This window comes from Drosophila sulfurigaster, chromosome 3 (assembly GCF_023558435.1).
Source record: "Drosophila sulfurigaster albostrigata strain 15112-1811.04 chromosome 3, ASM2355843v2, whole genome shotgun sequence".
Taxonomy (NCBI): Eukaryota; Metazoa; Arthropoda; class Insecta; order Diptera; family Drosophilidae; genus Drosophila; species Drosophila sulfurigaster.
The window spans coordinates 51411275-51436824 of record NC_084883.1 but is presented as its reverse complement, the minus strand read 5'-3'; the positions used below and the strand labels follow the sequence as shown (position 1 = coordinate 51436824).

The window sequence follows — 25550 nt, the reverse complement described above, 5'->3', positions numbered from 1 at the left end:
TGAATATTGTTTAAATATACAAATAACTTTTATAATATGCAGAAATATACTGCACCGTACAGCAGGATGCGATAAATAAATACTGTTTGCATACCAATACCAGATTTCCCCGATTTAATAATCGATGAGGAACGCGCACCTGCTATCGCTGCTATCGATATATCGGCAAAGGCACAGCTGATTTTAGAAAAAGAAGAGCATAAAAACAAAAACAAAACAGTGAGTGGAATAAAAATGCTCGCGGGAGCAGCGGCATTGGTAGCCAAACGAAAACCTGTTTTCAAGTCAAGAGCAAACAAACAAAACGGTTGTGGCGCCGCTATAGCCAATTGTAAAAGTGGGCCGCCAGCGAAGAAGCAACAACAGCGGCAGCAGCAGCAGCAAAGAAGAGGTTACGCCCGAGTCCAAAACTGTGATTTCACTTTTTGTCAGTTTGCCACCGAGCAGCAACGCGAGCAGCAGCAGCAACAGCAACAAGTGCAGAAAGTGTGGAATTTATGTGTCGAAATACCAATAGCTTGAGTAAAAGTAATTGAAAGTGGAATTTGTGCACGGGATTCAAGTTTATTTACACAACCGATTACAACGATGCAACGAGCTACCACGTTGATTATGCAACAGGTGCTGCGTCAAAGGATGCAGTGCCTCGTGTCCAATTCTCGATTACCAGTGGCAACTTTCACTCATCATCATCAGCAGCAGCATCGTTATACGGCTACGTCAACGGTGACAAGTAAACAAGCGACGCCACCACCGAGACACGACTGGAATCGTGCGGTTAGCGAGGCGGAGCGGATTGTTGGATATCCCACCTCGTTTCTCAGTCTGCGCTGGTTGCTCAGCGATGAGATTGCCAATGTGGCGCTGCACTTGCGCAAGCTGGTGGGCAGTGCGCATCCGTTAATGAAGACTGCTAAGTAAGTCAATGAAATCGTAGTGCATTTCATTCTGATTCTCCAATCTAAACCATTTCAAGGCACCTGCTGTACAATGGCAAGAACACAATGCAGGCCTGGGGACTGATTGTGCTGCTCGTGTCCAAGGCTGGCGGACATGCCGCCAACATTCCGGATGTGGAGCAGGACAAGAGCGCTGGCGTACTTCACTCGCAAAGAGCTCTGGCTGAGGTCACTGAAATGATTCGCATCTCCCACCTGGTGCACAATGTAAGTTTAGCCCGTCACTTCAATTTATACCACAGATAGTAATCTTTATTGCATAGAAGATAATTTCATGAGATTGTATGCAAAGCGCAATCTGTTGATTTGCATACAATTCAAATAACTTTAAAACATTATTTACCTATTAAAATTCATGAAATTTCCCCTCCTCTTCAGAGCGTCGTCAACTTGCAATCGGGCACCCAGGCGGGACAGGATGGCACCACCTTCGACGACATGTCCTTTGGCAACAAAATTGGTCTGCTCACGGGCGACTATCTGCTGGGACACTCCAGTGCTGAGTTGGCTAATCTGCGTAACCAAGAAGTCGTGGAATTAATTTCCTCCGCTGTGCGTGACTTTTCCGAATCGGAATTCATTGGCGAACGCGACGAACAGAATAATCCGCTGCCTTTCAAACCGGGCACCTTCCAGCGTCCCTCGCTCGCCGTTGGAGTCGATTTCAACGAACACGACGTACTCACTCCTATGCCCATTGGCCAGGTGATGGGCAATCCTGAGCAGGAGTGGGAGTGTCGTAATATTCTGAATGCCGGCAGTCTGCTGGGAAAATCCTGTCAGGCATCCCTTAAGTTGGCCCAACAGAGTGAAGAGATGCAACGTCATGCCTATCGCTTTGGCAAGCATCTCGCCCTCGCCTGGCAAGCCTGCCTGGATGCCGAGATCTTTCAAACTCCCACCTTACCACTGGACGCACAGTTTAGTTTAGTGAGTGCCCCAGTGCTGTTCCATTTGGAGCACGACCCAAGCATGTATGCGCTGTTGGAGAAGGGCAAGGAGACAGTGGAGAATATTGACTATCACAAGATACACAAGATCGTCATAGCCGGCCCGGCGTTAGCCAAGACTAAGGAGCTGCAGTGCAAGCACACGGCAGCGGCGCTCACAGTGCTGCAACATTTCCCGGCGACGGATGCACGACAAGCTCTGGAGAACATCATACTGGCGATGCAGGATTTGTGACGCGGGTGGAAGACGACGTCAATGGGTTCAGGTTTTAATTATAGTACAATGACATTAGCTTAAAGCGTAAACAGTTCACAATTTAGACTAATGCAGAACATTAAGCGGGGCGGACAAATGAATTTGTTATACAAGTACTTATAAAAAATAAAGTCATTTTATTTATCAATTTAATATAGACAACGATGGAGCACTTTTTGACAAATTATCGTATGTTGTGGTGTTATTTGCAATTAAGTTTTAATGCAACGTTATTATGAAGTCACTTAATCATCAGTTGGTAGAATAATATGAATATATATCTTGTTAATTAGAGAATGAATAAGTCAGTCATACGATAACTTGCCAAAAAGCAACAAGTGCAGAAAGTGTGGAATTTATGTGTCGAAATACCAATAGCTTGAGTAAAAGTAATTGAAAGTGGAATTTGTGCACGGGATTCAAGTTTATTTACACTACCGATTACAACGATGCAACGAGCTACCACGTTGATTATGCAACAGGTGCTGCGTCAAAGGATGCAGTGCCTCGTGTCCAATTCTCGATTACCAGTGGCAACTTTCACTCATCATCATCAGCAGCAGCAGCATCGTTATACGGCTACGTCAACGGTGACAAGTAAACAAGCGACGCCACCACCGAGACACGACTGGAATCGTGCGGTTAGCGAGGCGGAGCGGATTGTTGGATATCCCACCTCGTTCCTCAGTTTACGCTGGTTACTCAGCGATGAGATTGCCAATGTGGCGCTGCACTTGCGCAAGCTGGTGGGTAGTGCGCATCCGTTAAAGAAGACTGCCAAGTAAGTCAGTGAAATCGTAGTGCATTTCATTCTCATTCTCTAATCTAAACAATTTCAAGGCACCTGCTGTACAATGGCAAGAACACAATGCAAGCCTGGGGACTGATTGTGCTGCTCGTGTCCAAGGCTGGCGGACATGCCGCCAACATTCCGGATGTGGAGCAGGACAAGAGCGCTGGCGTACTTCACTCGCAAAGAGCGCTGGCCGAGGTCACTGAAATGATTCGCATCTCCCGCTTGGTGCACAATGTAAGTTGGGACCGTCATTTTTATACCCGCTACCCATAGGGTAGAAGGGTATTATAACTTTGTGCCGACAGGAAATGTATGTAAAAGGAAGAAGGAGGCATCTCCGACCCTATAAAGTATATATATTCTTGATCAGCGTCAACAGCCGAGACGATCTAGCCATGTCCGTCTGTCCGTCTGTGTGTCTGTCCGTCTGTCCGTCCGTCCGTATGAACACCTAGATCTCAGAGACTATAAGAGATAGAGCTATAATTTTTTTTCGACAGCATTTGTTATGTTTGCACGCAGATCAAGTTTGTTTCAAATTCTTGCCACGCCCACTCCCGCCCCCGCAAATCAAAAATATCGAATAACAAGCGTAATTTTAAAGCTAAAGCTGCGAATTTTGGTATATACAATAATTACTAAAGTAGTTATAATTCCTGAAAATTTGGTTTCGATCAGATAAAAATTGTGGAAGTTATTAAAGAAATACTTTTGTATGGGCAAAAACGCCTACTTACTAGGGGTCTGAGTTGCTTTGGGCGACAATCTAGCACATTGTACAATGGTGTACTATATCGATATACCAAACATACCATTTGGTATATTCTTAGTATTTTTTAGTATATTTGCAGTATAATCGGTATATTTTGAGAATAATACCGCAAAATATATTGCTTTTAATCAAATTGGGTAGCGGGTATCTCACAGTCGAGTACACTCGACTGTAGCATTCTTACTTGTTATTATTAAAATTCATGTAATTTCCCTTCCCCTTCAGAGCGTCGTCAACTTGCAATCGGGCACTCAGGCAGGACAGGATGGCACCACCTTCGACGACATGTCCTTTGGCAACAAAATTGGTCTGCTCACAGGTGACTATCTGCTGGGACACTCCAGTGCTAAGCTGGCCAATCTGCGCAATCAGGAAGTTGTGGAATTGATTTCCTCCGCTGTGCGCGACTTTTCCGAATCGGAATTCATTGGCGAACGCGACGAACAGAATAATCCGCTGCCCTTCAAACCGGGCACCTTCCAGCGTCCCTGGCTCGGCGTTGGCGTCGATTTCAACGAACATGACGTACATGCTCCTATGCCCATTGGCCAGGTGATGGGCAATCCTGAGCAGGAGTGGGAGTGTCGTAATATTCTGAATGCCGGCAGTCTGCTGGGAAAATCCTGTCAGGCATCCCTTAAGTTGGCCCAACAGAGTGAAGAGATGCAACGTCATGCCTATCGCTTTGGCAAGCATCTCGCCCTCGCCTGGCAAGCCTGCTTGGATGCCGAGATCTTTCAAACTCCCACCTTACCACTGGACGCACAGTTTAGTTTAGTGAGTGCCCCAGTGCTGTTCCATTTGGAGCACGACCCAAGCATGTATGCGCTGCTGGAGAAGGGCAAACAGACAGTGGAGAACATTGACTATCACAAGATACACAAGATCGTTATAGCCGGCCCGGCGTTAGCCAAGACTAAGGAGCTGCAGTGCAAGCACACGGCAGCGGCGCTCACAGTGCTGCAACATTTCCCGGCGACGGATGCACGACAGGCGCTGGAGAACATCATACTGGCGATGCAGGATTTGTGACGCGGGTGGAAGACGACGTCAATGGGTTCAGGTTTTAATTATAGTACAATGACATTAGCTTAAAGCGTATACAGTTCACAATTTAGACTAATGCAGAACATTAAGCGGGGCGGACAAATGAATTTGTTATACAAGTACTTATAAAAATAAAGTCATTATACCCGCTACCCATAGGGTAGAAGGGTATTATAACTTTGTGCCGGCAGGAAGTGTATGTAACAGGTAGATGGAGGCATCTCCGACCCTATAAAGTAACATATGTACATATATTTTTGATTAGCGTCAACAACCGAGACGATCTAGCCATGTCCGTCTGTGTGTCTGTCCGTCCGTCCGTATGAACACCTAGATCTCAGAGACTATAAGAGATAGAGCTATCATTTTTTTTTTCGACAGCATTTGTTATGTTTGCACGCAGATCAAGTTTATTTCAAAGTTTTGCCAAAAAAAGGCGAATAACAAGCGTAATTTTAAAGCTAGAATTTTGGTATATACAACAATTACTATATTAGTTATGATTCTTGAAAATTTGGTTGCGATCAGATAAAAATTGTCGAAGTTATTAAAGAAATACTTTTATATGGGCAAAAACGCCTACTTACTAGGGGTCTTAGTTGCTTTGGCCGACAATCTGGCACATTGTGCCGTCTATGGTATATTTTGAATGGTGTACTATATCGATATACCAAACATACCATTTAGTATATTTTTAGTATTACCGCGATATTTTGCCTTTATTAAAAATGGGTAGCGGGTACCTCACAGTCGAGACTGTAACTTTCTTACTTGTTTTATTTATCAATTTGATATACATAGACAACGATGGAGCGCTTTCTGACAAATTATCATATGTTGTGTTGTTATTTGCAATTAAGTTTTAATGCAACGTTATTATGAAGTCACTTAATCATCAGTTGGTAGAATTATATGAATATATATCTTGTTAATTAGTGAATGAATAAGTCAGTTATACGATAACTTGCCAAAAAGAGATCGACATAACAATTAGATTTATCTATTATCCCTTGATCTGCGAGTAGATCTCGCTGCTGGAGCTACTCTCGTCTGTCTTTTGACTCAACGGCTGCTGATGCGCATCAAAATGAGCTGTGGACACCGTTCGTACTCGAAGTACTGTGGGAAGTCCAGTGGTATGTTCTCTATAATCCAAGGTTTCCTTACCGTCTGCCTGAGGAAATGCTCGTACATTGGAGCCACAGAATCACAATCCTCCAGAGTGAACACATAACGCTTCTCCATCGCCATGTAGATGGTCTTTGGCTTTCCCGACTTGTTGCCACGTTCAAAGATGTGCTCGATAACCCGGACAAAAGCATCGGTCAAACTGTCATCGTAAACAACATCAGCTGCCATTATAACATCGCTGGCATCAATGGCCGCTATTAGCTGCTCGCTGAGTTGAGATTGGAGCGCCATAAAGTCATATTCCAAAACAGACACTTGACCTCGCAACAACTTTGCATTGCGCCGCACATTGCTCTGGATTAACTCCAGAATCTTGCCCAGATTCACATCGGTGCAATAGACTTGACCATGGCCATGAATGGCAGCCGTAATGCTGGTGAGTCCAACGCCAGCTCCCAGCTCCATAATGGTCTTGGAGTCAAAGTCCTGCCGCTTTGCGAATAGATAATCCGCCAGGAGAAGAGCTCCACGCCAAACCTGGAGTCCGACCAGCTTGATTTCTGTGGCTCCGGAATGTTCGAGTTGGATGATTCCACGGCGAACGCGCTGCACGTCTAGATCGCCATCCTTGTCCACAACGGTGACATCGCTTTTGGAATCCTCGTCGGGATAGAGAAAACGGAACTGGGAGACTAGATTGCCACCGCCACTGTCCACGGGCTGATAGTTGGTCTCACTATAGATTTCGGATCGTACGGTATACATCTATGCAGCCGGAACAGAGACATCTAACTAATAATTTCGGCAATTCTGCTGGCATTTGGCCAAAATCGAGAATATAAAGGCTGCGACATTGACAACTAAATGCTAGTGTTGACAATGCACAAGCAAAGACACTTGTAGCTGAGTGAGCTTTCGAAACCAGCCAAAAAAAAGCTAAACTTGTTGAAAATCAGCTAACAACAATAGTAGAAGTAACATTGACAACACTATGACATTCAGCTGAGTGTGACCGCAGGCTGAATTTCAAAATATGCAATTTTAAATTTAAAAATATGTAGCTATCGCTTAAACAAATTAACATAAATTATAATTTTATTACAAATAAATTAAATTGAATTTTTAAATTGATTTAAAATTGTGAACTATTCTTTTAATTTAGATATTCAAACCCAAAATACGTGGTATGTACAATAAACTATCCTACACCATCGAAAGTTGTCAAAGAGAAGCTATTAAAATTTACAGCTCGGTATTCCATTTATTTATTGGTTGCCACAAATTAAATAATTAACAACTAATGTTTTGTTTCTTTGAGCATATGCTCGCCCTTTTTTATTCAAGCATTGCCACTTTTATTCATTTTAACAGCAACTTTAACATACATTGTTGCGCTCACTACAAACTCTATTTGTGCAGTTTCGAGCACTGCTTGACCATTTCGAGTTTAACAGTGCCATTTTGAGCATAACAGTACCCTTTTTACATCAGCGTGGCAACGCAATTTTTGGGTGAAAAATTATTGAAATCGTTGTAAAAGTGCAAAAAAACAGCAGTGCTGTGCATCGAAATAGCTCGAAATCAGTGCAATTACACATTTAACAAGCAACAACAAAGCAAGCTTGCTGCCTATTTCTTCTCCCCAAGCCTGAAAGTGTCACCGCCAAGACGTACGTGCGAAAAATGTTTTGGGACAAGGGTTATGCGCCCTCAGCGAACATAGAGGCGCTGCTAGAGAAAGAGGTTGGTATATTATTTATTCGTTGAACGCGATCTTTCTTTTCGAGTTCAATTTTCATTTTGTTGAATGTGCTTAGTTTAGTAGCCAAAATGACTGGACTTGCTAAAAGTTTGTTGGTATAATTAATAATTTTGTGCACAGAATTCCACGGTGGAGGAATTTCTCGACGAGGAGGAAATACTGCAGGAATGCAAAACGCCAAAAAAGAACCTCGTCAACTATTTAACACGGCCCGAAGTAATTAGACGACTTGTCGAACTAATCACAACGGAACCCTCGGAGGATGTGCCGCTGGCGCAGCGTTTTCGCTATGCAAACATGTCATGTGAGATACTAACACTGTAAGTTCCTCCCCTTCTCCACCCAACAAAAATATATAGGTATATTAACTAAATATCTTTGAAATAATCTTGTATAGCGGCCTGCCGTCCCTGGATGAAAAGCTGCTGTCCGATGCGAATACACTGCAGTTGCTGTATTCATATCTGGAAAAGGAACCACCGTTAAATCCATTGCTATCATCGTTTTTTAGCAAAACGTTTAGCATGCTCTTTACCAAAAAGCCTGAACAAGATTGGTTTTTGTATCAACAAATGTGCCTACAACTTTTGGAATATATTAAAATGCAGACGAATTTTTTGGATTTAATTTGTAAACACTTCGACACACCGGTCATACCTGATTTAATAATGCAAATGATGAAGCTCATCGATGGTGGTCAGCTAAAGCGCAACCTATACGAAGTATGATCATATAAATTGTTAAGGTCTTAGGATCTGTTCCGGTTTACAAGTGTATAATATTTACTATTCAAGAACCGGAACGAATCCAACCATTATCGAACTTCAATCTTAGCATCTATATGTATTCTAATGATTCATAATCTTTATTGCAGTGGCTAACTGAAGATAAAATTGTAGAGAGACTGATTGCAATATTGCGTAATCCTCAAGAAACCGATAAACATGCAAATGTTGCGGACTTTTTCTGTGATCTTATTAACCAAGGTCGTCTAATGCGGCAAACCGAACAGGAGAACGATTCATTCGAGCCGGCCTTTGATGGCTCCAATCCCATATTGAGAAATATTGAATCCGTACAGACAATAGAAGCCTTGTTAAATGTGATTTTGGAACCAAACGCTCTAGAGAGCGCCATCTTATCAGGAATATCGGTTGTACTTACGCTAATCAAACCCATAAAGTTCACGTGAGTCACGCTAAAACAAAGCAAAACAATGGGTTTCCTCCCCCAGTTTTAAAATCTCGAATAACTGGTATTTTTAATCCCTATTGACAGTGATGAGCCCAACTCTGATCGCCAGCGTTTGTTGCAGAAACGCGAGCGTGAATTTCATTTGGAAGTGCAGGAGACTGTGATTACAGTGATGGCGCCACGCCTCAAGGAATTTGTGCATGTGCTCAAGAATCCACCAGCGGTATGTTTGCCGTTTTCTGTTTTCAAGTTATCAATTTACTTATTATATCTAAAATTGCAGAAACCGAGTTTGGAGACTACGGCAGCGGTGCTGACACCTCCATTTGGTAAGACACGTCTGCAGGTGTGTCGCGTCTTTACCGCATTGTTGGAGACGAAGCACGAGACCATTCAACAGGCGTAAGTTTCCTTTAAAGATCTATAATTATCTGAATATCAATTAATTTCATCTATTATCAGTATTTGTGCCACGGACTATTTTGCCTTGCTGCTGGACTATTTCAAGGAATACTGCTGGAACAACTTTTTGCACAGCGAGATGGAGAAGGCATTGCATTTGGCCTTCTATAACGAGTTGTCAAACAACAATACCACCTCAACTGAGTGCACCGACATTTATCAGGATGATTGCCTATTTGATTGCCTAATGAAAAGCCCAGCGGCTATAAACTTCTCGACCGATGTGCAAGCGAAAAATTTCGCAAATGATGCAAAGCGCGCTGAGGGCGGTAATGATGGAAAAGACCAGACAATTGAAGCGGCATCAGAATCGGCGTCAGCTGAACAAGAGGCAACTGACACTGATCAGCAGAATGAGAATGCAAATGCAAATGCAACGGCAGAAGAAGGGGAGCCCAACCAGGAGAACCATATTAAAAGCAATGATGAAGAAGGTGCTGAAGCAGCGGCCGCTGGAGCTGCTGATGATGCTCAAGCTCAACCAAATCCGTCGACCGAAGGGCCGCCAGCACAGAATGATTTGGATAAGACTAAGACGCCAAACAATAACCTGCCCACAGAGATGCAAACATATGTAAGTATTGTTCTTGAAATGTATTAACTAAGCATCAATTGCAAATATTCTCTGTCTGTCTCCGCCTATGTACTCTTAATTTATTTATTGTGATTATTACTTTATCTATCTCTGTAATTTACATATTCCTAGTGAATTTTCACCAAGATATCTTACTAATTGAAATTAATTTCACTATACATATTAATTGTATAACACTTATGATCTTTTCAGCTGATTGTCAAATGCCAACTGGTATCCAAATTGGTCAATTACTGGCGTCACAATACAGAAGCGCAGTAAGTATACAACATCATTCATCATCTATATTTGGATTAGACTATAATACCTTTGTTATTCTTCTGCAGATCTGCCGAAAAGGGTCGACGACTAGGCTATATGGGCCACCTCATCAAAATTCTTAAACATATTACGAATTGTATATCAGAATCTGAACATATCGCTGCCTTGATTGCCTCTAATTTTGCGGATGAGTCGGAGCTAAAGCTTTGGCAATCGCTGATCGATGCCGATGAAGGTGAATTCACGAAAGCAGTGTCACAACAGAGTAAACTGTTGGCCAACTGCAATCCACACGAGGACAATGAGTACAGTGCTGGCAACTCGAAAGATTTTCTGGGCGAAAACACTTGGGATATTAATACAGCATCGATCACTAATGATGGTTATAGCGATCTGGATAACACACTGCAGGACATTGTATTTACCACGGACAACGATCAGTTTATGTTTCAATTTGGCCAGAATATCGACGATGATGACGACGATGATGATGAGAACGGTGGCAGTGGCGGCGATGGTCTCGGTCATCATGGTCATGGTATGTTTACTAAGAATTCCATCACCCTCAATAATCTGGCGGCTGATCCCTGGGAGATGGACGTACAGTTTGCTGATATTACTGGTGCCTCTACGGACGTGAATACTGATAATGCCAGTACTGGTAATTGGGGAGCTGATTTCAACAGTGACAACTTCGCCGACTTCGATGCGCATTTCAGCACCTTTGGCAGTGATTTGGGCATGCCGCATACACAACCCCCTCCTTCCGATGCATCACAATCGACCGAAGCCAACGATCTATCCGCCAAGACCAATAGCGATGAACAGCAACGGGCAACGCTTAACGAGGACGATGTGTCCATGACTGCAACCATAAAAGACGACCACCAGGCAGAGTATGACAACAATGCCAATGTGGAGAAAGCCGCCAGCGATAAGTTTAACGAGCTAAACGATCTCGACACTGCTGCAACAGCAGCTTCGGCTGCCACATCCATCGTTAGTAGGTTGCAGTCGGTGCTGCTCGCTGGCGAGGAGGACTACGAAGATGATGAAGGCATGTGGACAAAGCCATTGGGTGGCAATAGTAGTCTATCTTCGATGGCAACCGATCAACAGCCTGCTTCAATTTCAAATGGACCCAGTAAAATTAATGAATTGTAAGAATATCAGTTGCCAATGTATACTGTTTGCTTTTGAGTTGTTTTTTTGTTTGAAACCTAATGCATGCATAACATTTAATTGCAGCAATCATGCCAACGACAACAGCACCAGTAACGATGCTCGCGACGATAGCAACATCACAGCCGGATCGGAGCAGGAGCAACAGCAGCAGCTGCAGCAGAAGTCTGATAGTATAAACGCAGCGGCTGCTAAAACCTTTGCTGAAAATGCAACAACGACAACATAAATGTGCCGACACATACACCCAACACACACACACACATGTACAGGCACATTGACACAACCACATATATACATACTACATCAGCGATTGCAATTTGTATAGCATAAAATATGTCAAAAAGTTGTAAACTTAAAAGCCTTTGATTTGCTCTTTGGTCATCTCTTATACATAATCATGCATACATATTTACATACCTAATTGAATATATATACATATACACTACACTACACTACATACTACTACTATACGTACATACTATATAGCATTGATGTACATATATGTACACCTCTATATACACATATATAGTATATATATAATGTACACATAGGTTGAAAATGACAACAAACGATTGTGTATTTGTAAAGCCCGAGCCCGCCCAATTCAATAGCAAAACAAAAACATAGTGAAAGTAAAATGATGATGAAGATGATGATGGTGATGTTGATGTTGATGATGATAATGAATTGGAAAATATGTTGTAGATTCCTGCTATTCCTCGCTCATCGTATTGCCAATTTCCTATTTATTAAAATAAGCTGTATTCTGTTTTTGTATCTTTATTAGTTTCTTCTACAAAACTCTACAATACTCTCAATGTGTTAGACAACAAATGAGCATTACTAAAAGTACCAGCATATTATAAATTTTTGTAATTGTTCTTAGCTTGATCTGAATATACTGATGTACTACAATACGTTTATTATTTTTGTAATGTTTAATTGGAGACTTGTATTTATTGTATGTATTTTGAAACAAAACCAAAAAGCGCTAAAAATCTATACAACAAGCATACACATACATAATATACACTCATTCACACACACACACACTTACACATGCTGCAAGCACAATTAGTATATTTATGTATATACTATTATGTCCCTTAATCTTATTCTTTTGTTTTACCAATTGAGTTTCACCAAAAAATGTATTCAACGTCGAAAGTACAAAACTGAGAACTAAACAAAAAAAAAAAAAACGAAAAAGAAAAAGAAAAAAACGACAACAGCAAGCATTTTTGCCACGACACGGATAATCTGAGCATAAAACATATACAATTATATGTGAATCGCATAAACTATATCCTTTTTATACTTTTTTAATCGAAATGAAATATGCAAATCATTTAGACTTTCCAAGAAGACATTTTATTCGTACCATATACATATTTATCTATATATATATTGTATAATTTTAAACAGCTTTGTTGTTGCGTTTGATATATATTTAAATTTGTCGCCTGAGAAATGTTTGTGTTAAAACGAAATGATAAACCATTATGCCATCTTTTGCTTCCAAATAATTACAATTATATTTACGTTAAACAAAAAAATAAAAACAAAATTACTTAAAAAGTTAAATTGACGTTTATTTTCCATCATTATTTCACATCCCTTGCACAATAATTTCAATTAATTGTAATACATATACATAAATAATACAAAATAAATGGAAGGTCAATAGTTGAGGACGCAACATATCAGCTAAATCGCTAGACTGCGTTCTTGCAATGTTTTAGTATATAGATCGCGGTAAACTCAAACAAAAAAGAAAATAATCCCAATAACAAAAGATTTAACGCTAATCTTCGTTATAGACAATTGCAAGGGATTTGAATAAAACAAGAAAAATGATTAAAATTAAATCTATTATAAACACAAGGTATGCAAAACTTTAGTCGTAAGTTTGAGGACTTGTTCAATAAAAAGACGAGGCTTTTCTTAAAAATGTATGCTCGATTACAAAAAAAAAAAATAACAACAAAAAACTTAAAATACAAAAGTAAAAAAAAAAACAAAAAACAAAACGCTTGCACAAATTTCAAATCGCTTGCTTTTATTTTTGCAAACAAATGTATATGAAACATAAAAAGAATGTTAAAACTATCTCTGATGAAAACTGTGATAATTAAATGAAGTTGCAGGGTATTTGATAAAAATGAAAAACAAGAAACAAAACAAGAAACACAGATTTAAGTTAAACGCATTGTCAAATGTATCTTAAACAAGAAACAAAGAAAAAAAAAGAAATCAATTTTTGTTGTTGGCACACAAAAATACACGCATACTTTCACACACACACACATCACCACTAATTAAATACACAATACAACAAAACAGCAATAATTACTGCAATAATGTCTCACGTTGAATGAGTCGTCGGCCCACGGAATAGAGAAATTCTCACTTATCAGAGATTGAGTCAATGTAATAAACGATTAAAAATACTTCAGTTGATTGAAATGAACTAGCATAAAATATAAAAACCAAAAAAATACTCAATTTAACTCGATGTAATAGTATATAGTATATATACTACATTTAGTATACAAATATGTTCTTGTGTTGTCTTCCCTACATATTGAATGATGTATATTTGTTTATTATCCAACAACCGAATCCTTCCCTTGTGCAAAATGCCTTACCTAATGCATTGTAAACTTCAATGATAACTGTCGAATTCAATCGGAAAGGGTTAACATACGTATAAAAATTGTTGTAAACCATTTAACCATATTTGTATTTGTATTTGCATATGCATACATAAGTATGGGTAAGTAGAAATGTAGTTTTACTACATACTGTGTGTCTTTTATATAATAAGCAAGCATTCAACTTGGACACTGAAAGTATTACACTTAAGCTGATTTACTAAAACTTAAATTCAAATACAAAAAGAAAACAAAATAATTCATTTGAAATAAACAAAACAAAAAATTGTAGACAAAGTCTTGTGCGCAGCTTTAAGCAGTTTGTTTAAGGGCATACAAAAATAATTAATGATACTTGTAATAATTCATAATTATTATTAACAATAAGAATGCAAAATACCAAACGTCCAATATGTTGCATGGATCCCATGCAAACAAACTAACAACAATTGTGAACATTAAAGTCTTCAACAAAAAAAATACAAAGAAAAATACGAAAAAAAAAACATAATGACACAATCTTATATATAGACATACATATATATACAAGTATATGCATGCATTTTATTATTAACAATTGCATTACAAATTAAGAGTGAAAAAAAACATATAATAAAACTTGACGTACATTCTTGTCTGTGTGTTCAGCAGTTCAGTATTTCAACTAAGCCAACTTAATAAAAATCCAAAAGCCCAAAAAACACAAATAAAAACAAAAATATTCTTAAACAAAGGTTTCCATTGCAAACCAAAAAGTGAATTAATACATTTAATACGTAGTTATGAATGAAAATGCTTAATAAACTAACTTCTAAAGAACAACAAAAATAACAAGCGGGAACAACAACGATGAGCACGCAACTGTAATAAAACCAAAACTTCATGATACGAATAAAAACCAAAAAACAAAAAAAAAATACACAAACCTATACACATCTAACATATTAAATGAATTTTCTTAAGATGACCCCTAAAATACAAATAAATACAAAAATATTTTGTTAATGTGAGAGAAATGAGAAAACATTTGAAATTTGTAAGCGAAAAAAAAACAAAAAAATTTTATATTATAATACCTAAAAACTATAATTAGTAAATAGTGAATAATGAATCGAACCCAAGTGTGCTTCATGTAAGAATTTACGTTACGATTTTTACAATGCAATAAATAAAATTTCAATATTTCAATATCCCCCCAAAAAAAAAAAGTAAGCGGTATACTACATGTATAGTATGTATTCCTAATTAAATGTCTTAACTATAATTACGATTGGTGTCTATTAATAATACATACATACATATATATTATAGTATATACACGTATACAACACTTATATTAAAATAACGAGTAGAGACTTGAAGAAAGCAACAAACATACAAAACACGAACGTATCGTCAATATATCCAAATTACTTACCAAAATCATAAAAACAATTTCAAAATGTATGTAATTGCTTTTCGGTGATAAATGCACACACTCACACACACACTCACATACACACATAGATCACATAGCTTGCTATAAAGAATTTGCTTTAGTTCTCGTTGTTTGATTTATCAGACGAAACTATTTGAAACAACCCCCAAGGGACACTCCGGAATAGTAATTCCTTGAGGTAGTGCCTTAAACTTTGTAGGAGTGTGTAAAAACCAAAACCAAAAACAAAATAAATAAATAAAATAAAAATACGAAAAACTGCGACCATGAAAAACAAGTTTGTTCAATATTCAATAATCACTAAATAGTTAACTTTATGCTCCGATCTACATATTAAATATTTAATAATACTATATACACCCTCGATCACACTCAGACATACATCGTACATTGAATAGATATTGATATTTATAACTATAACAACATAACTTACCGTCGCATTTTCTATCTGTAATTATAAATCTTGTATTTTTGAGTGTTTTTCCGTATGATAGTTCTCTAAATGTTTTGCTCAACCGATTTTCTACACTCACACACACACACACACAAACACATACAGAGAAAGACACTTGATATGTACTTGTATATACAATATATACATATTGTACAAGTATGTATATAAATAGTTTAGTAAGCATAAGCTTGTGATTGCTTTGCCCTTTCAAATGAACTGTATTCGTAAATTGAGTGAATGTGAATGAATAGCATTCGTATGTATTTGTATGCTCACATACATACATACATACACAGATATGTATATGTATATGCGATAATTGTTCGAAAATATTAGCGTTTATTGTCTAATAATATGATTTGTGAATTCAATTCAAAGGACATTCACTTTGATTTCATATTAAAAGTTGCAAATAAAATTTATAAACCTATTCAATTGTGTTGTGTAATTTTGATATACTTTTATTGGGATGGATTTCAGATTACAGGATTGGAAACCCGATGAAATTTAAAAATTCAAAAGGAACCCAAGGCACTAACAGATTTATCATATGTATGTATATCATAAACCACAGAAATTAAGGGATTTAATTTAGATTAGTTCAAGTATTGATTGCAAAATAGTTTGATTTATTTAATAAAAAAAGAGAAACAATAACATTTGTGAAACATTAAATTGATTTTTACGAAGCCTGAGGCAAATGAGCACCGGAAGGATGGAAACCGTTCTCATCGGCAGTATAGGAAAGATCGTAGGTCACTCCATCGTCGCCGATGTACTTCACATTTCCGGACACAGCCAGAGATTCGTGATCGGTGTTCGGGTTGTTCAGGACACCAACTTCGTCACGTTTTGTACCATCAGAGGTTTCCACAGAGAATTTGTAGCCATCGGGTTGAACATCGGAATCGTACTTCAGGGTTTCCACATTATTGGTAGGAATTGCCAGGGCAACAGCGCAGATGGCGACAAAGACGATGAGGAACTTCATTGTTGGATAAAGTGTATTAAGTTTTCAAAACTGCTTGAGTAACTGATATTACGAAGCGGATCGCCAGTTATTTATAGTAGATTCAACACCCAAATAACTCAAATAACATTGACATAATAACAGATGCACACATAACTTACCGTCGCAATTTGTTGTTATCTTGTAAATCTTTTATTTTTTGAGTCTTTTTCGGAGCTTACTCGAAGATTTGGCTCAACTGGTTTTCTGCAAGACATTGATACATGAAACACATTTAAATAAATAGATCATTAAGCTGAAGTATATAGTTCATTTAACTATACTATATTTAACATACTGCAGTCTTAGTTATCTTAAATTCGAATAAAAGTATTCACTCGTATTAGCTTTAATAATCCATTAATAATACAGTAGTTAAGTGGGTGTTTATGTTTTAACCATACGAATAATATGATATTCGCCTATTCACTTTTATTGAGTCAATGAACTTTCTAATATTAGCAAGAACTACTATAAATAGAAGCTCGACGAAGATTCATAAATTAAAATAGATTATCTCTGCTATATCACTTCATAAAGAATGTTTGTAGTATACAAGAATTTAGATTAAAGTGCGAGATTTTCGATTATCTTTATCAAGTATTTTCTTGAGTATATATGTATAGCATATACATAGTACATAGTATATATAGTATATACATTTTTGTGGTCAAAAAATTTACAACAAAAAACATTACTTGAACATTTATCGTACTTGATGTTATACCCGACTTTAAATAAAACATGAAATTCGAAAATAATGAATGAAATATAGTAAATTTATTCAAACACCTAATCATCTAAAGGTTGGGGAATGTGAGCGCCGATGGGCTGGAAACCGTTCTCATCGGCAATGTATCTGACTTCGTAGGTCACTCCATCGTCACCAACATATTTGAAATGTCCGTGAACAGCGAGACTTCCATGCTCTGTGTTCTCATTTTCAATTTTACCTTCTGCACTATGTTCAAATCCATTATTTGTTGCCACGCTATAAAATATATATTAATAAATTTAATGACTGCTTGCTTTCTATAATAAAATTTATTATGACTCACTTGAATGTGTAGCCCTCGGGTGAAACTTGTGATTCGTTTGTGATGGTTTCTTCTTGAACAGATGATGCCATTGCGACTGCGACGATTGCGACAAAGACGATAGGAAATTTCATATTTCGATCAAGTGCAGCGGACTTAAGACTTTCAGAGTAACTAGAGTTTATACTGAGATGTCTCTGTTATTTATAGCAAATTCAATGCTCTCGAATAACTGGATTAACGCTGGGAATACAAATGTCTAAAACAAGTATTATTGAAAACATGTTCAAATTTCGCATTAATTAGCATTTAGCATGCGAATATATGTCGAAAGTTATTTAAATAATGAACTAGTCTAGATGCAGTTAACACATTCAATTTCTCATGAAATTTTGGGGTATAATTTGCCCTTAAATGGGAGCTTAATATTTCGAGACACATCTCTTTTTAAATAAGTAAAAATGGGTCTAATAAGTTTGTCAAAATGATCTAACTATCTGAAGAAGAAGCGCACAGCAATATTTTATTAACTTTTAATCAGAATGGACATTAAGTAGACCAATAAAAGGCAAAGGGTCTATTACGATCAAAAGTTGACAATATTTTATTTACTTTAAACATATAATATATAGATCAGAATAGATTTTAAGTAGACTAAAGGGTCTTTTAAAGGTCTTTTGCTTGTTTTCCCCCATTTTATATTTTTATTTCTTTTGAAATGAATGACAAGTTTGTGTGAATCGTATATTTTATATTTGGATTCTCAGTCAAGATTTAATTCCTGATTGTTAAGGTATTTCGTTCTTAATTTTCTATAGTCAGTTCGTAGCTCCCAATGCTCACTTCCCAGTTCCCTTTCACTTTCATTATCACAGCCAAACGCTTAAAAGTATGCTACACAATTGCCATGATCGGCTCTTGTCTCAGCTCTGATTGCCTGTTGCTGTCGTTGCCGTCGCTGTGCTGCTAGTTGAATGCGTTGAAGTTCCGCCATGCCGAGTCTCCATATGCCGTTGCAAATCTCTCGCACGTGCCAATGTTTTGTGGCACAATTGACACTGAAAGCCGGGCTCTGGCTCATCATCGACATTGATATCCATTTCGCCACTCCCCGAGGGCTGAGTTTGTAGATGCAAGCGGACATGTTTGTTCAGATTGCTGGGATCGCCGAAGGGCCGCAGGCAGAACTTGCACTTGAGTGGCTTGAAACCGGTGTGAGTGCGTATGTGAATCTTGAGGCCATACTTTCGGGAGTAAACCTTGCCGCAATAGATACAGAGATGACCCTGCTTCGAGGCACCCATATTGCTGACAATGGCCTCGATCTGCGCGGCCGCATTCATCGGATGCCCAGCGAGCGGAGCAGCCATGGAAATGGAGGGTAGATAGGAGAGTGTGGCAGAGGCTGTGGCTTGAGTGCTGGCCAACGGCAGTGATAATGAAGGCAACGAGCTCATGGGTCGAAAGGCGGAGAAGCGTGTCGGTGCTGAGAGTGTTGTTGGAGGCGGAGGTGGCGTGCGTGTGGGGGATGCCGAAGAGGTGGAAGTGGAAGTTGCAGGCGGAGGCGATAAAGTTAAAGTGGTGGGTGTGGCTGCTGAACGTGTGGCTGACTTAAGCGCGTAATGCAATCGCATCCAGAGTAAGTCCATTACACTGCGACCACAACTGAGAGCTAAATGTATCTTCAGTGGATGCGGCGTCTCGAAGGTGAGATGACACAAGTGGCAAGTGTAGCGATTGTTGCCTAAAAATAAAATATATTCATTATATTATATATACGTTGCAATTAAATGTCATTAAATTACTGCTTACCTTGTATGTTCAATGGCGTGAGAAAGGGAATGCTCATGAGCAGCACGAGTTCTTCGCCGAACCAGGCGACAATTTCATCGTCACGTGCCACATCGCGCACTAGGCGTATGCGCAATTGACCCGCGTGCAGCTCGAACAACGCATTGAAGCTGTAGATGTCCTCAGAGAGTTTGATCTGCCTGAGAAGCGTTGCCGACATGGCCAGTTCACCGTTCAACAGTTCGCAGTGGGCGTGCACGTCGCTAATCGTGGGCGTGGCCATGCAACTGAGCAAACTGACTGTTGCCACGCCATTCGAGCACGTGTCCTTTGGCGTGTATTGTGCGGTGTAAACACCGGGTCGAAGATTGGAGCGCATACGCTTGGCAGCTGGTTCCCTGCTCTCGTATGTTGCTGTCGTCGTTGTGGTTGCTGTTGCAGTGGCTGTCGTTGTGGCCGGCACTGAGGTCACGCTGCCCGGCAGCAACTGCTCGATGCGAAAGATCATGCTGGAGTTGGAGCGTTTCTGTGCCTGCGCTTGCGCTTGGGCCGGCGATTCATCCAACTCGTGGTTATCCAATTGAGCTGTGGTGTGCATCGCTCGCGCTTTGATTTGATTCTGTTTTCCAATTGGAAGGCGAACGCTGCTTTTATACCACACACACTCGCAGCTTCCGCCCTTCTGTTGTTGTTCTTGTCGCGTGTCCTTGCCCGCCCCGCCCCGCACCGCGCTTCGCTGCTTTCCTGGATTTGTTACGGCTTGCAGTGTCAAAACACTAGCGTCAAGTGCAAGAATTCCCAGCCTGGCAGTCTGCCTCGCCTGACATTGCTACGCACTTTGCGACCGCCTCACTCACACACACACTGACACACACACACACAGACGAACATCGAAGAACAACCATCATCGAACCAGCCGTCCAACCGGGCATCCCTTTTGCACCAGGTCCTGGTTGCTGCCTGGTGCTGTCCTCTGCCTCAGCATGGTGGTAGCAACACTCGTTGTTCTTGTTGTTGTTGTGCGCGGCGTCGGCAGCGGCGGCGGCGGCGGCAAGTGCAACATCATGTACTCTGGCACTAAGGCACTAAGCCAAGCTAAGCGTCCCTGTAGCAAGTGTGCGTATTCCTATGCCTAATCCTCTCATACCTCCCCTCGTCGTTGGCCCTTTTTGGCTTTTGATGCTGCGCCCAAACGAAAATGTTTTTAATTGAAATTAAACGATCGTTTGTTGTCCTTGTTCGCCTATTGTTGTTGTTTTTGTTGTTGTTGCTGTTGTCATGCATTCGTCGTGTTATTGTTATTGTAATGCCACCATATACAAATCGCATTCGCTTTCCGTCAATCCTCCCCTTGCCCATTGATAATGCCTTAATATATGGCCATGTTTCGTTTCACTATTTGTGGTTTAGGGTGGGTCGTGATTTTAGTGGGTAGAGCGGCATGCGGGTAAGAACGGGCCCAGGGGCGCTAAAATTACTTGTGAGCATAGCAATAATGCTAGTCGGAAATTAGGAATATTATTATGAAGTTTCTTAAATGAAATATTAAATTGGATATATAATATATAGAAGAGCAATAAAGTCCATTGAAAATTATAGAATTAATTAAGAAGAAACTTAAATTAAATATTGAATAGTAATATATATAGTAAGGCAATAATAATATCCAATAATAAAGAAGAAACTTCAATTACTTACAGAATCGGATAATCTACTATATCTGACTTTACAACATGATCTGTTTTTATTGTAATTTAAACTTAGCTCAATCGCTGCTGACTATATTAGCTTCGTAAACATTGCTAAACTATATGAAATCATTATAAACAAAATTATTAGCAATATAAAGTAAAGCTTTGCCTTTTTTGATGGTTATTTGAACTACACTAATTAATAAATTGTATTTTATATGTTCTCTAAAAAAAAATCTAAACCATGTTTAACTAGAATTTAAATCCTACAACAATTTTGTGTTTTGTTCTACCCTCAGCATTTCCATAGATTGCGCCCCTAATTAGTTGCGCCCAACCGCAGGCTTTTCGAGACCGACCCTGAACTGAGTAAAATATGCTTCGACACTAATGTTTTCATTATTGCAAAGCCACCAACCCCCGCCCGCAACAAATACTCGTATGCGATCAACAGGACAAAAAGCGAAAAACATGTGTTGCCAGTCACACAGGCTCAGCGGCTTTCAAGGGGTTGGGGCGTCTACACAGCATAGAACAGCCCTCAAGTGAGGTGAGCCAGCCAATTTGCTCATACCCAAAATACTCAAATCTGAAAACCAAACCCACACCAGAAAGAGAGAGAGAGAGAGAGAGACCGGCACAAGCCAAATTTTGGTTTTTGGTGTTTGCTTGTTCTTAAATAAGTAGGCCGCAACCTGTTTACAGCCAATGTGTCAATTGTATTTGATCCTTTAGAGTGGGCGCCTATTTTTCAGCGATAGACGTAGCCTCCATTGTTGCCACCGCCTCCGCCACCGCCGCCAGCTTCGTTGTCATCGCAACCATGACAGCCGCCACCAGCTGCAATTTTGTCCAGTGCCTCCTGAATCTCGATGGGAATGGGCGGCGGTGTGGGCAGATGATCGCCTTGCGGCTGGAATCCATTCTCATCGGCAATGTAGGTTAACGATATCTGCTCGCCCTCGGGACTGCTGTAGGAGAAGGAGCCCTCAACGGTTAGCGCCTCGGCACCTTCCACGCCGGCATTCTTCAGATATCCCATCTCCTCTGCCTTGATGCCGTTTCCTGTTTCGTATTCGTACTAAGAGGGGAGAATGGAAATTAAGCATTATTATATCTTATTATTCTAACATTAATTTTGTATATATTTATTGTTTGATTATTACCAATTTGTGATCAGTTTATTATTTATCAATTCTTTAATTTGGTATGTTTTATTTGTTGTTTAATATATATAGTATTTTATTTATTTTCTCTACATTGTAGAAGTCGTCATATATTTATTGTTTGATTCATATTTGTGATTCTGTTATTAGTATTATTTTTTTAGTATGTTAATCTTTTTTGTAAAACCTATTTATTTTTTTTTAATATATTTTTGTGACTTTATTTACCTTGTAGGAGTCATCATTTATTTAATGATTTGCTGATTAATATTTAATTGTGGTTTAGTTAATATTATTTTGGTATCATTATTGTTTTAATCCTTTTGTTATTATTTTATTTTATTTAATTTATTTTCGTGTCTTTACTTACCTTGTAAGAACCATCACTGTTGATTTTCGACTCCAGTTTTATAATGGGTATATCCTGTCCACCACTATTACCCCCGGCACCACCTCCATTGCCCCTTCCTCCGTTAGAGGGCGGCAAGTAGTTTTGATTGCCATTGCTTGGCGGTGGTCCGTAGCTATCACGAGGAGGCGCTGGCTTGGCTGGTGGCCCGTAGCTCTTCATGGGTGGCGCCGGTGGTTTGCCGTTCTTGGGTGGACCATAACTGTTGCTGGGTGGTGCTGGCTTTGGTGGTGGCTTCGGTGGCGGTGGTGCTGGTGGCTTGGCCGGCAAATACGTGGCCGGGGGACGAGCACTTGGATAGCCTGCTGGCTGTGCAGTAACAACAGCCAAAGAGATGAGCATAATAAGCGGTGTTAATGTTGCCCCACTCATGTTGCACGCTCACTGATGTTGCTGACCGACTGACGTTGGTCTTTTTATATGGCAAAACAGTTGCATTTGACCACAACCTGTTGCTCCTGGGGGTCAGACACGTGCGTGGCCTCTAATTGAAGTGGAAAACGGAAAACGTAAAACGAAACTCGGTCAATGTGACTACACTGCAAGAAACTGAAGAGGAATTGATTTGCCAAAACTAATTATAGCAAAGTGTTTATTTTATAGAGATTCAAGTGCGAGATAGAACATAGATTTAATTACAATTGGAAGTACAGCAAAGGTAACAATAGCACAAAATATTGAATGTTATAGAATATTCAATTTATTTTCTAAAAATAACTAACATAGCTATTCAAAATTACAATACTCTTTATTAAAAAGCGATTCAGATTCTAGCTTAATTGATAACTTGCACCAACGAGATAAAATTGTGATAAATCGTGGTGGAACATCAGCACTGCCTGAGACTAATCGGTAAAGACAACAAAACCGGGCAGGCCACAAACAACATTTCTAATTCAATGGCAGTTTTCAGCAAGCCAAAGGAGAGCTAAGGATCAGGCACGGCACAGGCAACACCTGCAACAGCAACCCCTCGTGTCCATTTCTAATGCACTTTGCCTGTCCTCAAAGGGGGTGTTAAGCCGCTGGCCTAACAGGACAGCGACGTTGTCGGCTTTAGTCAATCGTCTATTAACTTTTTGCCAATTCTCTGGCAACTTGTGCCAGCCGCTGATGACGCTAATATTGCTGCATCGGGGTGGCAGGCAGCCAGGCAGCCAGGCAGGCTGGCAAGGACATCCCTGGCAATGCCTAATGGCAATGTTGTTTGCAGCTTGTCCTACTTGTAATGTGCTGGCGCGCAGCTGACGTCTTCCCATGCGCTGTGTGGATTTTTGAACCTGTTTCGATGTCAGCCGTCAGCTGTTGCCGCTTCGCTCGCCTTTGCAGCCAGCAACCACCAAGCCAACCAGGCAACCAACTTTACCAACTTACCAACCTACCAACTAACCACCAAGCACTGCACCGGCTGCCTAAACCAACAATTGTCGGTTACACCCTCTTCATCATATCCACATGATTTTCATTCTCTAAATATCCATATCCATATCTCTATCCATAGATCTCTCTTCATGGTCATTTCGCCACGCACCCATTGCACATATTTCGCGCCCGCATTTGATGAGTTGAAATTTCCAGCACAAAAATTTCATAAAGTGCATTTTGACAGAGCGCGACGATCTAATTGCCATTTTTGTCGATTACTGAATTAACAAACTGGACGACGGGCTGAAAAGGTAGCGAACGAGGAGGGTTGCATCCGATTAAGTTCTTCAGCACGCTTAAATCAACATTTTAAGTCAATCGCGTTTGATAAATTATTTGCATTGACAGCCTGTATTTAATTCGCGGGAATTTCAACAACTGTTCGATGGTTCACTATTTAATCAGAACTGGCATATGTTTTGCATCTGAATTGCCAATTTCAGCATAATTTTTTTATGAAAAAAAAGATATAGTATATAAATCAGAAAAAAATGCAAACATTCATTTTTTTTAAATTTCGTAAATTTATCTTTCCTTTTCTGACTTTCTCTTATATTATAATTCCATCCTTAAATTAATTTGTTTCCAAGCAGCAACATGTTGTCTATATTTATGTATGAATAATCTCTGAATACAACCGATTGTATTTTGGTTATATGGCCTTTAGTCGAAACTGAATTGCAAAACTAAAGTAAGCTTTTGCAATTTAATTTTTTTTTTTTTTTTTTTTGTCAGAACAATCAAAGAATACTTGTTTGTTGCTAAATGTTTATTGTTTAGACCTTGGGGAATTAAACGAAAAGTTAAAATATTTCGCATCTTTCGCATTTGTAGACGCTTCAGACAATGTTGATTAAAGTTAATAAGAACTCGCTTCAACATTTTTGTAGTTAGCTTTCTTCTCATGTTCTCGTTCGTGTTGCTTTTGTTTTTGTTCTAGTTGTTCTTGTTATTGTTCTTGTTCTTGTTTCTGTCTGCTTTCGATGCTTAGAACTAAAAGTTGTGCCATAAACTATGACGCAATCTGGCTCAGTGGATATTCAGTTATGTATTTGTTTTCATTATCTTTTTGACTTATTTCGGCTGCTTTGCTCATCTCAACCCAT

The 25550-nt window shown here is 39.4% G+C and overlaps 8 protein-coding genes across 8 annotated transcripts; 3 read left to right on the top strand and 5 right to left on the bottom strand.

Moving 5' to 3' along the window:
- Positions 1-584: 584 nt before the first annotated feature.
- On the top strand, positions 585-2318 carry LOC133840795 (all trans-polyprenyl-diphosphate synthase PDSS2-like). Its single transcript, XM_062272864.1, has 3 exons — positions 585-917; positions 977-1166; positions 1338-2318. Exons 1-3 carry the CDS (start codon positions 589-591, stop codon positions 2142-2144), a joined length of 1326 nt encoding a protein of 441 aa, XP_062128848.1. The 5' UTR covers positions 585-588; the 3' UTR covers positions 2145-2318.
- A 186-nt stretch (positions 2319-2504) lies between these two features.
- LOC133840794 (all trans-polyprenyl-diphosphate synthase PDSS2-like) lies at positions 2505-4920 on the top strand. Its single transcript, XM_062272862.1, has 3 exons — positions 2505-2946; positions 3006-3195; positions 3959-4920. The coding sequence occupies exons 1-3, from the start codon at positions 2615-2617 to the stop codon at positions 4763-4765; spliced, it is 1329 nt and encodes a 442-aa protein (XP_062128846.1). The 5' UTR covers positions 2505-2614; the 3' UTR covers positions 4766-4920.
- A 693-nt stretch (positions 4921-5613) lies between these two features.
- Positions 5614-6860, bottom strand: LOC133843431 (methyltransferase-like protein 22). The gene has a single exon (XM_062276968.1). The coding sequence runs from the start codon at positions 6674-6676 to the stop codon at positions 5843-5845; it is 834 nt and encodes a 277-aa protein (XP_062132952.1). The 5' UTR covers positions 6677-6860; the 3' UTR covers positions 5614-5842.
- A 520-nt stretch (positions 6861-7380) lies between these two features.
- LOC133840892 (serine/threonine-protein phosphatase 6 regulatory subunit 3) lies at positions 7381-15711 on the top strand. The gene is made up of 10 exons (XM_062273048.1): positions 7381-7654; positions 7794-7993; positions 8071-8395; positions 8548-8861; positions 8952-9090; positions 9151-9269; positions 9330-9903; positions 10117-10181; positions 10251-11345; positions 11434-15711. The coding sequence occupies exons 1-10, from the start codon at positions 7595-7597 to the stop codon at positions 11594-11596; spliced, it is 3054 nt and encodes a 1017-aa protein (XP_062129032.1). The 5' UTR covers positions 7381-7594; the 3' UTR covers positions 11597-15711.
- Positions 15712-16518: 807 nt separating this feature from the next.
- On the bottom strand, positions 16519-16999 carry LOC133840894 (larval cuticle protein 65Ag1-like). The gene has a single exon (XM_062273050.1). The coding sequence runs from the start codon at positions 16905-16907 to the stop codon at positions 16599-16601; it is 309 nt and encodes a 102-aa protein (XP_062129034.1). The 5' UTR covers positions 16908-16999; the 3' UTR covers positions 16519-16598.
- A 212-nt stretch (positions 17000-17211) lies between these two features.
- On the bottom strand, positions 17212-18138 carry LOC133840893 (larval cuticle protein 65Ag1-like). Its single transcript, XM_062273049.1, has 2 exons — positions 17984-18138; positions 17212-17916 (listed from the first exon to the last, which is right to left on the bottom strand). Exons 1-2 carry the CDS (start codon positions 18094-18096, stop codon positions 17718-17720), a joined length of 312 nt encoding a protein of 103 aa, XP_062129033.1. The 5' UTR covers positions 18097-18138; the 3' UTR covers positions 17212-17717.
- Positions 18139-18781: 643 nt separating this feature from the next.
- Positions 18782-20351, bottom strand: LOC133840126 (uncharacterized). The gene is made up of 2 exons (XM_062271787.1): positions 19775-20351; positions 18782-19706 (listed from the first exon to the last, which is right to left on the bottom strand). Exons 1-2 carry the CDS (start codon positions 20349-20351, stop codon positions 18886-18888), a joined length of 1398 nt encoding a protein of 465 aa, XP_062127771.1. The 3' UTR covers positions 18782-18885.
- A 1680-nt stretch (positions 20352-22031) lies between these two features.
- On the bottom strand, positions 22032-23618 carry LOC133843346 (pupal cuticle protein 20). The gene is made up of 2 exons (XM_062276854.1): positions 22981-23618; positions 22032-22525 (listed from the first exon to the last, which is right to left on the bottom strand). The coding sequence occupies exons 1-2, from the start codon at positions 23389-23391 to the stop codon at positions 22196-22198; spliced, it is 741 nt and encodes a 246-aa protein (XP_062132838.1). The 5' UTR covers positions 23392-23618; the 3' UTR covers positions 22032-22195.
- Positions 23619-25550: the final 1932 nt, after the last annotated feature.

What these genes read in the sequence shown, in the direction of transcription:
- LOC133843431 (XM_062276968.1), bottom strand. Translation starts at nt 6,676, where the DNA reads ATGTATACCGTACGATCCGAAATCTATAGTGAGACCAACTATCAGCCC.
- LOC133840894 (XM_062273050.1), bottom strand. Translation starts at nt 16,907, where the DNA reads ATGAAGTTCCTCATCGTCTTTGTCGCCATCTGCGCTGTTGCCCTGGCA.
- LOC133840794 (XM_062272862.1), top strand. Translation starts at nt 2,615, where the DNA reads ATGCAACGAGCTACCACGTTGATTATGCAACAGGTGCTGCGTCAAAGG. An exon ending in CCGTTAAAGAAGACTGCCAA is followed by an intron (nt 2,947 to 3,005) that starts GTAAGTCAGTGA and finishes AACAATTTCAAG; the next exon opens with GCACCTGCTGTACAATGGCA. An exon ending in TCTCCCGCTTGGTGCACAAT is followed by an intron (nt 3,196 to 3,958) that starts GTAAGTTGGGAC and finishes CTTCCCCTTCAG; the next exon opens with AGCGTCGTCAACTTGCAATC.
- LOC133840795 (XM_062272864.1), top strand. Translation starts at nt 589, where the DNA reads ATGCAACGAGCTACCACGTTGATTATGCAACAGGTGCTGCGTCAAAGG. An exon ending in CCGTTAATGAAGACTGCTAA is followed by an intron (nt 918 to 976) that starts GTAAGTCAATGA and finishes AACCATTTCAAG; the next exon opens with GCACCTGCTGTACAATGGCA. An exon ending in TCTCCCACCTGGTGCACAAT is followed by an intron (nt 1,167 to 1,337) that starts GTAAGTTTAGCC and finishes CCTCCTCTTCAG; the next exon opens with AGCGTCGTCAACTTGCAATC.
- LOC133840126 (XM_062271787.1), bottom strand. Translation starts at nt 20,351, where the DNA reads ATGCACACCACAGCTCAATTGGATAACCACGAGTTGGATGAATCGCCG. An exon ending in CACGCCATTGAACATACAAG is followed by an intron (nt 19,707 to 19,774) that starts GTAAGCAGTAAT and finishes TTTTATTTTTAG; the next exon opens with GCAACAATCGCTACACTTGC.
- LOC133843346 (XM_062276854.1), bottom strand. Translation starts at nt 23,391, where the DNA reads ATGAGTGGGGCAACATTAACACCGCTTATTATGCTCATCTCTTTGGCT. An exon ending in ACAGTGATGGTTCTTACAAG is followed by an intron (nt 22,526 to 22,980) that starts GTAAGTAAAGAC and finishes CTCCCCTCTTAG; the next exon opens with TACGAATACGAAACAGGAAA.
- LOC133840893 (XM_062273049.1), bottom strand. Translation starts at nt 18,096, where the DNA reads ATGAAATTTCCTATCGTCTTTGTCGCAATCGTCGCAGTCGCAATGGCA. An exon ending in CCCGAGGGCTACACATTCAA is followed by an intron (nt 17,917 to 17,983) that starts GTGAGTCATAAT and finishes TATATTTTATAG; the next exon opens with CGTGGCAACAAATAATGGAT.
- LOC133840892 (XM_062273048.1), top strand. Translation starts at nt 7,595, where the DNA reads ATGTTTTGGGACAAGGGTTATGCGCCCTCAGCGAACATAGAGGCGCTG. An exon ending in CACGAGACCATTCAACAGGC is followed by an intron (nt 9,270 to 9,329) that starts GTAAGTTTCCTT and finishes ATCTATTATCAG; the next exon opens with TATTTGTGCCACGGACTATT. An exon ending in CGTCACAATACAGAAGCGCA is followed by an intron (nt 10,182 to 10,250) that starts GTAAGTATACAA and finishes ATTCTTCTGCAG; the next exon opens with ATCTGCCGAAAAGGGTCGAC.